The sequence below is a fragment of the Prosopis cineraria genome, unplaced genomic scaffold (genome assembly GCF_029017545.1).
Source record: "Prosopis cineraria cultivar Desert tree isolate PC_DT_omini unplaced genomic scaffold, ASM2901754v1 PC4, whole genome shotgun sequence".
Classification (NCBI taxonomy): domain Eukaryota; kingdom Viridiplantae; phylum Streptophyta; class Magnoliopsida; order Fabales; family Fabaceae; genus Prosopis; species Prosopis cineraria.
Window position 1 is genome coordinate 7186187 of NW_026555335.1, and position 11796 is coordinate 7197982.

The following is an 11796-nucleotide window of genomic DNA, read 5'->3' on the forward strand; positions in this document are numbered from 1 at the left end:
TTTATTAAATTAAGGCTTATTTTGTTTCTAGTTTTTTGGATGACACTTTTATATGCGTTTAAGAATTAGTTCAAGTGGTTTGTTTAGATCACTATAGAGTAAAGAGTAATTCTATTCACAGAGTTGCATTTTTTGGGTTAAAGTAGTTTGAATTCCTTTTTATCATTTGTAAAGAAGACATTGATTTCATTCAATAGAGCGAGTGTATGAACCCTGAATCTCCCCATGCGATCAGGACTGTATTGACTTCAAGCAAACCTGAGGTAATATGATTACCAAACCTTTGTGAATAATCAACCGTAGGAGGATCCACATATGGGATGATTATAGGCCATAGCCTTAGAAGGAACAACTACCTTAAATAGAAATAAATCTGTCTCAATGTGATATATAATTGTAATTGTGACAAGTTAATTAATAATTAGATGTTGGAGGGGAAGGGTAGTGGCCGTTAAGTAACTGTTAAAGGGAATGGGTAGGAATAGGAGATTATAAAGACTACTGATTAAGTAAATCAGATTATGTTTTCCTTGAATTAGAGTACCCAGGTACTATTCAGAATCTCTCTTACCTCTTTGTTCTTCTCTCTCCTCTCCTTTGGAACTCTCTGTTATAGAATCTAGATTGGAAAGAGAGGGAGAGAGAGGGGAAATTGAGAAACGAAGCAGAGAGATAAAGAGCGCAAATCCGAATATGTAATTCTCAAAGTCTTAATTAGGTACTCTACTGCCTCTTACTTGTAGGCATTATTATCCTACGAATGTATACATCCTAATCTATCCAAATCCTACTAATATAATTAAATATCAAATCCTATCTCAATCCTATTTAAATTGTAAATCATATCTAAATCTATTTAAACCCTAATTAAATCTTAATAATTTTCTTATTTATTATAATTACATAACAACACCTCTCCCCTTAAAGGACCCTTGCCCTTAGGGGCCAAGTACACATAAAATTGTATTAAACTGGACCTTAAAGCATCCTAATTAAAGTGCCTCTAAACCAAGTCAGAACAAGAATGAGCACCAACAGCAAGGAAGAAGTAGAGATATACGTTCTCATTAGCAAAGTAGAGGGTAACGGTGATTGAATCTGGAGAATATGCATTAATAGAGAACTTAGGACAGATGACAGACTGCAACCACTAACTATAAAAGAATCTTGGGAATTGTGACCGAAGGAATTTGTGTTGACATGACCATCAACTACTTGGAGTTCTTCACCCTTCTTGATAATGCTTCTTCTCACAATCTTGTAGAGGCATCTTCCTTTCATCCTTCTCTAAAAGCTCTTGCAACCCATTAATATCATGAAGTGCCCGTGCCTTCTTTTCTGCTCGACGCACTAGCATGATTTCTTGCAATCTTTCTTGCAATCTTGCAAGACTTCTGGCTTCTTGCATTGTTCTTGGTTTGAAGAGACACACTGGTTCTCCAAGTTTTGGCTTAAAACCAACCACATATGCAAGTACCAAATATTTTTCTTGCAATTTCAATTGACTGGTGTGGCTATTAAAGAATTCATTGAATTCTTTCACACTTCCCTGTTGATGAAGCCACATTTGGTGGTCATCCTCATTTTCATTTTGGAATGGATGGTATGCCATGGCTGAGGAAAACCTGGGTCTGATACCATTGTTTAGAATTTAGATTGGAAAGAGAAGGAAAGAGAGGGGAAAGAGGACCGAAACAGAGAGATGAAGAGAGCAAATCCAATTATGTAATTTTCATTTGAAATCAAAGTCTGAAATTAGGTACTCTACTGCCTCTTATTTGTATGCGTTATTATCATATGAATATATATATATATATATATAAATCTATTCAAATCATACTAATATAATAATAATATAATTAAATATCAAATCCATCTAAATCTTGTTTAAATTATAAATCATATCTAAATATATTTAAACCCAAATTAAATCTTAATTAATTTCTTATGGATTATAATTACATAACACTCTCTATCTCTCTCTCTCTCTATCTCTATGACACTTGTAGAGATGTATTGGTAGTATCACAATGGGCTATCCTCAATCATGGAACCCACTTTATTCCCAAATTTAGATGATAGTCAAGGATGGCTTAGGCAATGTGGTAGCGCAAAGGAGTACAACAATTGCTTTGATGATGCTGTAAGCTAATTAAAGATGCTAAAAAAAATATCTGGTTATTACACAGTGGGTGGCTTGGAAGACGAACTTGTTGAGTTCATGAAGTTGTGTCACTTAGTTACCTTGAATGAAGCCAAGAGTCTTGCTCAAATGCAAGAGATCATGTTGTCATGGAGGTATGAACGTCAGTTTACTCTTCAAGAAGATGCTAAGAATGTTTAAGAAGAGTTTTGTGGTTAGACCTAGCTTTTATTATATTTAATGTAAATATTGGTTATTAATAGGAGAGATACCAGGGGTAGTGAAATAGTGACATCCATGCAATTTATGCCCTAATATCCTTCTCTAATTTGGTCTCCTTAATTCTCAAAAATTTGGTTGCCTTTTCTCATGTATATATCTGTGTACATACCTTGAGATGAATATACCAGAGTTTTTGGCTTGCTTGCTTCATGGTATCAGAGCAATCAGTAACTTTCAACGCCAAGAACTCTAAAACAAAAGCTTTGGTTAGGAGACGAACTTGATTCACACTTTTCCAATGTTAGAGTGATAGGTCCTCGAAAATCGATCCGAATAAGGCAAGTGGTCCCTTTGGTCAATCACTAGCCATGATGGATCATCAGTACGCATTGTTACTGTAAAACTCAATGGCACAAATTATTGTATGTGGGCACGGGCTATGAGACTAACGATTAGAGGTTGAGGGAAGATGAGCTACTCTGATGGTTCATTGAAAACTCCAGAAGAATCCAAGATGCAGGAGTTACAACATTGGCACACTGAAAATTCACTGGTATCATCATGGCTAATAAATGCCATGGTTCTAGAAATTCAACAAAGTTTCATGTTTCTTCCATTAGCTCATGAAATCTGGAAAGCTATGCGAGACTTATACTTTGACGGGAAGGATTTGGCTCGAATATATGAGCTTAAAACAAAGTCATGGTCACTATAACAGGGAGAGTGTGATGTCACTACTTTTTTTTGTTTGAGTTGAATGCCATATGGCAAGAGCTAAACTTGATGATAGATGGGGAATTGCCTAGTAGTAATGATGCAACCCATTATAAGGAGCAAATTGAAAGTGATTGTGTATTTCAATTTATCGTGGGACTGAATTAATCTCTAAATGATGTTCGAGGGAAAGTTTTAAGTCGTACACCACTCCCATCAACCAAGGAAGTATTCTCTGAGGTACATCGTAAGGTTTTAAGACGCGAGGTAATGATTTTGGAACTATTCCTACCCCATCAATTTCTTTATACTTTGCTGCACTTGTGAGCAAGAGCAGTGACACAAATTAGAAGAACTAGAAAGGGAAGGTCACTTGTGAACATTGCAAGAAGACTAGACATACTTGTGATACTTGTTAGGATGTATGTGGAAAGCTAGTTGATTGGAAGCCAAGGAAAGGAAAGTCACAAGGTTACCAAGCTTCTCACAACATACCACTAGAAAAACTAGAATCAGCCTCATCAGTATCTGAGATTGATAAGGAACAACTAGGTAAGTTACTTGAGATGCTCAGTGTGCTTAAGAAGAATGAGCAAAATCAGAAATTGAATCATACTGTGTTTATGGCTCATAAAGGCAAATGTGCCTTACTTCTACTAGCAAGTTCAAATGGATTGTTGGTATTGGGGCAATTGATCATATGACCTTAGATGCTATGCCATTCAATACTTATATTCCTAGTGCTGGAAATGAGATAGTAAGTACAACTAATAGGTCTTCCTTGTCAATAGCTAGGATTAGAAGTGTGGTTATTTTTGAAGTTATGAAATGAGAACATGTTTTGCATGTACCATACTTGGCCTGTAGTTTATTGTCTGTAAGTAAATTGACTAAACAGGAAAATTGTTAGGTTCATTTCTGTTCCACTCACTGTATTTTTTAGGACCTCTTATTGGGAAAGATGATTGGTAATGCTAAGGAGCATAATGCTGTTTACTATCTTGATGAATCAACTGAGTAGTCTCTAGTCTTGAATTCAGTGCAATGTTGCATCTATTTCTAAAAGTAAAGACTTTAAAGATCTTATGTTATGATATAGGAGAATGGGTCATCCAAATTTTCATTGTGTGTTGCTTGTTTCTTGAATTTCAAGTCAATAAAAATTCTTCATTTCATTGTGCTGATTGTGAGCTTGCTAAACATCATATATCTATTTTCAAACCTATTGAATATGAATTTGCATGTCCTTTTTCCATCACTCATAGTGATTTGGGGGGTCTTGCTCGCGTTGCTAATCATACAAATACTAAATGGATCATTACGTTTATCGATGATCACACTAGAAAGTGTAGGGTTTACTTATTACAATATAAATTGGCTGTACCTGTTGTCTTCTCTCAATTCTACACAATGATAAAAAAACTAGTTCGATACTACAATCCAAGTGCTCTATACTGATAATGGTATTGAATATTTCAATAAAACCATGGATCTATTTGTAACAATACATGGAATTGTCCATAAAAGTATCTGGCCTCATGCTCCTCAACAAAATGGTATTGTGGAAAGAAAAAACAAACTTCTCTTGGAAGTTGTATATGCTTTGCTATTTACTTATAATATCCCCAAATATTTTTGGGGCGATGCAATTCTTACAACCATGTATTTAATCAATCGCACTCCAAGTCTTGTTCTCTCATTATCACTCCTCTTGGGAAAATAAAAGAATCCTACTCCATTACTCATTTGGGCACTCACTTACCTCTTAAAATATTTGGTTGTACCACCTATGTTCACTCTCATCATTCCTGAAAACTAGACCCTGAAGTTGTCGAATGCCTCTTCCTTGTTTATTCTTCTACACAAAAAGGGTATTAATGCTTTGATCCTTATACCAAAAAGCTTTACATAAGTAGAGGTGTTTCCTTTATTGAGAATGAACCTTTCTACCCAAATGCTTTAATTTAGGGGGAGGGGAGAGTGACTTTCAGCCTTTGGAGAGTGAGAGGGGTGAGAAATATACCATTGATGATCCAAATCCATTCCTTCCAAACCAGCAAATCCTTAAACAAAGTTTGAATCCCTTGATCAACAGCCTACTGAACTGAGGATTGAATCTTGTAGCTCAAAAACTAGAGTGAAAAATCTTTCAAGGTATAATGAAAAAACAGGTAATGCGTTGGAAAAGACACCAATAGTCTACCTAAGGAAGAAATGGTGAAAAAGGGAGACTGCTATGTCTTAAGTACAACCAGAATCTAAACCACAAGAGGCTCTTGAAGTTGAGAATGTAGATAGTGACAATGATTCTTAGGAACATAAAGAGTTGGTTGAGGTGGAGGAAGTAGAGGTAGATTAACCTACAACCTTCAGAAAACAACCTAGAACTTGCACACAGTATCCCATTCAAAGGTTTATGAGTAAGACACTATCCTCACAATTCCGCACTTTTGTAATTAACGTTGACTAGGTGAAGGTTCCCAATGATGTGTATAAAACATTAAGTGTACTAGAATGGAAGAATGCTGTGATCAAGGAAATGAATGCCTTAGAAAAAAATGGCACGTGGGAAATTGTAGAACTACACAAAGGAAAGGAAGTTGTGAGATGTAAGTGGGCGTTTACCTTAAATATGATGCTACTGGTAAGTTGGATAGATTAAAGGCAAGGTTAGTAGCGAGTGGGTTTGCTCAAACATATGGCTTGGATTGCAAAGAAACATTTACACTTGTGGCTGAGCTTAATACCGTCATAATCTTGATCTTTATGGCTGTAAATCTGGACTGGCCTCTTTAGCAGCTAGATATTAAAAATGCCTTCCTAAATGGTGACCTTAAGGAAGAAGTCTTTATGACATTGCCTCTAGGTTTTAAGGCAGGGAAAAACGATTAGGTGTGTAAGCTGAATAAATTTTTGTATGGTTTAAAACAATAATCTCAAGCCTGGTTTGATAGATTCTCGGAAGCCTTGAAAGTTGAAGGGTATAAGAAGGGATTGTTTGACCACACTCTGTTTCTAAAGATGGAAAGTGGAACAAGGTGTATTCTTATTGTATATGTTGATGATATAATTGCCACAGGTGACTGAGGAGGAAGTAGACAAAATAAAGAGGGCTCTTGGAAAGGAATTTGAAGTGAAGTGGACCTTGGCAACTTGAAATATTTTCTGGGTGTGGAGGTTGCAAGGTCACAAAGGGATTCATGTGTCCCAAAGAAAGTATGTTCTTGACCTGCTTATTGAGATGGGAATGTTGGGGTGTAAACTTGTAGAAACAACCATTGTTGTGAAGAAAAAGGGGAGGAAGCTGAAGAAAGATATGGTAAATGAAGAAAATGAAGTAGAATCTAGGGAGAATGATTGTGAAGAGGAAAAAGAGAAGAATGAAACAGTGGAGGAGAGATACTAAAAGTTAGTTGGAAAACTAATATATCTCTCTCATGCTCGATTGGACATAGCTTTTGCAGTAAGTGTTGCAAGCCAGTATAGGTGCAACCCCAGAGAGAAGCATATAGAAGTTGCTTACAGAATCCGGAGGTACTTGATGGGGACACCTGGCAAAGGATTGTTGTTCAAAGAAACAAAACCTTTGGTCAGTAGAAATTTATACGGATGCAGATTGGGGAGGAACCTTCAAGGATAAGCGGTCAATATCAGGTTACTACTCATTTGTATGGGGAAATCTTGTTTCTTGGAAGAGTCAGAAGGAGTAGTGCAGAATCAGAACTGAGGGCATTAGCTCAAGGTATCTCATAAGTACTATGGGTAAGGCGAGTATAGGATGAGATACATGTCAAAACTGATCCACCATTGAAATTGTATTGTGATAACAAAGCTACCATAATTATGGCACTAAATCTATTCAACATGAGAGATCCAAGCATGTGGAGATTGATAGACATTTTATAAGGGAAAGGGTTGAAGAAGGACTCATGTGCCTCATCTACGTGCTAACAAGATTCCAAGCTGCTAATGTACTCACCCAGGGATTGCACAAACTGGCATTTGATTGATGTATAAACAAGTTGGACATGATTAGCATTTAGGACTCAACTTGAAGGGGAGTGTGGTTAGACGTAGCTTTTATTATATTTAATGTAAATATTGGTTATTAATAGGAGAGATATCGAGGGTAGTGAAATAGAGATATTTATGCAATTCATTCCCTAATATCCTTTTCTAATTCAGTCTCCTTAATTCTCAAAGACTTGATTGCCTTCTCTCATATATATTTGTGTACATACCTGGAGATGAATATATAAAAGTTTTCAGCCTAATTGCTACAAGTTTGGTTGGACAACATCCTAATAAGAGTATGATGGTGATTTCAAGAAGGGCCAGGAATCCTTAATGGTAAATATTGATCTAAACACTGGCTCTAGCACTAGAGTAGAGGTTTTAGTGCAAGATTCTATTGGCTAGGACCCTTTCATTGCTAGTGGGCACTGTTTGTTGATTGTTTTTGTTACCTCATCACTGTTCGTCTTTGCTCTACTATCTTTGTTGACCTTTGTCTATGCACGCCATAGCTTCAACTTGAAAACCCATTGTTTCGAAATTGTAAAGGCTCTTTCATGTTGAAGAACTTCTGCCGGCATGGGTCCCTCGTGATTGTGGGATTTTAAGATGTGTCTATTCTTGATTACCCAAAGTCACTGTGGCTTTCTTCTTGGTTTCCTCCACTATCGCTTTTGCATGATCCATATCCTTATGTGTCTTAGTTTTTTTGTCGTTGTCTTTGTTTCATTTGCTTAGCCAGAAGTCTTCATGAAGTGAGGTTTGTATTTGAGCTCTAGGAGGGTCACATGGGTGTGTGTTTCAACTGTTGAAAAGTCAAGGGAATAGATATTGCACATGCTTTAAGTCAGAAGGGGAGATGTGAAAGCGATATGCCTTATGGTTATCTAGAAAAGATTTTGCACACAGTCCTATGCATTGGTCTGGTTGCAATAGCCCAGGTTAGGAAGATAAATTGGCCTAGTTTCTAGAAATGTTTTGTATTGGATCAATATATTGCTAGTTCAAAATTCTAATTATGACATTTAAATACTTATTTCAACCTACAATTTAGTTTTCTCTCAAGATGTTATACTAAGCTTTCTGTTTAGGTTAAGAATTGTTCCTTGACATAGTTAACCCTTGAGGGCAAGGGTTTTTTAGAATGGGGTATTGATACATAATTATAATCGTAACATTCTTTAGTTATCTTGGAGGTTGGGTTTGCTTCTTCTTGCAAACACCTTGCTTTTAATGAACCAACCAAGTGGCATTTATTTGCTTATTCAGAAGTTTAACTTTCCTCCTTTGTTTCATCTAACCAAGCAGTGCCTCAATTTTGATTTGGTCATAGCTAGAGGGTATTTATCATTTGTTTGAATTTTTATCAAGTCGTGTATGCTTCCAAACATCCATTTGCTATATTGAAATGTATCTCTCCTTGAAGGGTTCTTTGGGAGTAAAGGGCCACGCTTCAAAAAATGTGAGGTTGATAGTGGGGCAGAGGTTTTGGTGTTGGGTGTGTAAGCATTTAGTGACTGAGCAAGGTGGTATGGATTGCTTTTTAGGCAGTTACGTGGATTAGGTTTTTTTTTTTAAATCTTTAAGTGTCTTTTGGGTGAGGGTTCTCCACCCTACTTTGTTGCATCAAAAGATCTCACTTGTTTTTCTCTTTGAATTATATGTATGAGATGATTGTCCTGGGAGGATTTGTGAACCCAATTGTGTATTCATTTACTATCTTAATCCTATCACAAAAAAGGGGAAAATATAGATATGCTATTTCAAAGAAAAGATTTGTAAAAGTGAACTCATTGATAATGATGAGTGAAATTATCAGCTTTGATGCATAGTCATGGTTTGGTTCTTGCTATTTTTGTTTAGGCCTTGTCCCCTAGGGTCCTTCTTGCAGGCCTTGGAATTTTCTGGTAAACATTCTTATTTTATTGATGTGCAGATTTATTCAACTTGATTTGGGAAAGCTGCATATGACGAATGAATTCAGTTGGCATGGTTCTCCAGAAGATCCTTCAGCTGTCCACATGGATCTTCTCTGTGCTCAGGTTTATATTTCTTGTCTTTTGAACCATTATTTATGAATTTTTGGCATATTCTTACTCCAAATTAATGGCAGATTCTGGGTATCAACATGACAATTGGAATTGATGGTTGTCTTGGAAAACCAATGATACGCGAAGGTCAAGGACTCGATATTCTTGTTCGTCGAAGCTTGAGGGATATTTTTAGGAAAGTCCCTTCCTTTTCTCTTGAAGTAAAGGTGAGTCCAATGGCTGAGATACAAATTCAGATGCTTAACTGGGTTGTGTTGCATAAAAAATTACTCCTTGTGGAAAAAACTACTTAGGGTACAGAGAAAAATGAAAATGCCACTCTCTTACCTCCTCTAATGCACAAACTGAAAATACTGAAACCCAACCACAACTTTGCTTTTTCGTGGGCTTTCAACACCAGACAACATTTGGTCAAAAAAAGGGAAAAAAAAAAAAGAAATACTAGACCACTATGATGGGTGGCTGGGCCAACCTTTGTTTATCTCTTTCTTTTGTTTTTTAATCTATGATAGATTGTTAGTTGGCTAGGAATTTTGGATTATAGAGAAAGGACTTGATTGATACTTTGTAGAAAGGGTAGAAGTTAATGAGGTACTGACATGGTAAGGCCAACTCTAAAAATAGTGCTCCTTGAAAGGACCAAATGCTGATTTCAAAGTCATCAAGTAATCTCACGATGTAAGAATTGGTTTCTTCTTTTTAAAGTTTGAAAACACAATAGAAGAACAAGTGAGATTGCCTGGTGAGTCTTGCAACGCCTTTTTTTTTTTTTTACATCAAGACTATTGGGTTATAATCCAGATCTAGTTCCTAGACCAACCTTACATGTGGGCCAGTGGTTGACAAGCCCAAACCAATGATCTATTCTCACAGTCTCATCAATTCTACATCGTCGAAGCCCTCCAAATCACTTTCAAAGTGCAAAATGGATGATAGGCATTGCAAAGCCAAACGACTTGGACTCAAGATGCAAGAGAACATTGGAGTCCGAATTGTAGCTGTAGATAGTTGACAAATTTTGGAAAAAAATTGCTCTACTTCAAGGAAATGAGACATTGCCACAAGCAAATAAGAGGTTAATTAAAGACAAGGAGAACTTGGTCCAAGCTTTTGTTGAAGGAATCGGGTGGAGTGGTGTTTGTAAAGAGATTACAGAACTTAGGTTCTTCAGATTTTCTTTTGGGTGCAAGATTTCTCTGCATAGTGAAATGAATAGGACACATGTATTGGGTCATCGAAGTGACATGGATGTTTGGGGAAATGGGTTTTGGATCTCCAATTTGGATATGCATACCAGTTTCATGAGTTTGGATGTTGCAGTTTGAGGGTTTTCTTTCAGGTTTCTCGAATCTTCTTCAATGGGGAGGACATGCATCTACTGTACGTTTCTATGATCAGGATGTTCAATGCTGCTTGTGCCAAGTGTATTCCAGATTTCCTCCAATTGTTCCATACGTGGCAGCAAGGGTAATGAAAACGCATCTAATTTACGTTGGGTGACTAAGGGCAATGAATTGGGCCTTCCCAAATTGATCCAATTGTGTAGATATCTTTAGGTAGTAATTGGAAGCTTAATGTGGGCCTCTGGACAATAATGCATCAAGTCCAACATATGGAGTCCATCGTTTCAAGTACAACTCAAATGCAATTTTGGGCATTTTTACAACATTTTAGCAACTCGAGTGCCTCCCATGAGTTGTTTCGCAACAATTCTTAGTTGTGGGTAACATATAATCAAGATGGGCTTTGTGAAGTTGGGCTGAAAATTGGCCTATGGTGGACGAAGTATGGACCCATTAAACAATTTTGGATCCTTAGCTGATTGGTTTTTAGCATCAACAATTCTATGTGGAAGGTGACAATGGGCTTTTGGACTTTTGATGTCCATTAATCTTGTGTTCAACTGTTTTTTCCCCCCCTGCCAAGCCATAGTAACTTCTGGTCTAGTTTACCAAAAAAAAAAAGAAAAAGAAAAAGAAAGAAAGAAGGTCTTATTATTTTAGATATATGTTTTACTTTTTGTTTTTGTACTGATCCTTGAGGACAAGGATCTCTTATTGGGGGGAGTATATTGATGCATAGGAATTAGGAATGGTAAGGGTAATTAGGGGAATTAGGAATATAAGGGTAGTTTGGGTATTTTGTTATATTTTCTATAAATAGGTCTTTAGGTTGTAATGAGTCATTATGAATAGAATTAGTCTTTCTCTTCCTCTTTATTTCCTTTCTGCCTCTTCTCTTTCTCCCTCTTTCTCCTTTGCCACTATCAATCTTTGGCATATCAAAAGCTTCTATTTCTGCTTGGAATTTTTTATATTTTGTTCCTACTTCTGGTGTTAATGTGAATTGCATTATATCTTGAGCAGGTGGATTTATTGCATGTTGTGTTGTCTGAAAAAGAATATAAAGTGATTTTGGATTGTACATACATGAATTTATCTGAAGAACCAATGCTTCCTCCAAGTTTTCGTGGTGGAAATTCCATTTCAAAGGATGCTATTAGACTTCTGGTTGATAAGGTCAACATAAATAGCCAGCTTTTACTATCACAGACCATTACAGTTGTTGCTGTTGTGGTCAATCATGCCTTAGTAGAGCTGTGTTATGGCACAGATGAGGAATCACCGTTGGCTCATATTGCTGTAAGTTTGA

The 11796-nt window shown here is 36.6% G+C and overlaps 1 protein-coding gene across 1 annotated transcript in view; it reads left to right on the forward strand.

Moving 5' to 3' along the window:
• The window catches only part of LOC129308780 (uncharacterized), a 78107-nt gene that overhangs the window by 35941 nt on the left and 30370 nt on the right, over nucleotides 1–11796 (forward strand). The window contains 3 exon segments of the mRNA XM_054950141.1: nucleotides 9030–9135; nucleotides 9207–9350; nucleotides 11511–11786. Coding sequence (XP_054806116.1) covers nucleotides 9030–9135; nucleotides 9207–9350; nucleotides 11511–11786 — 526 coding nt within the window.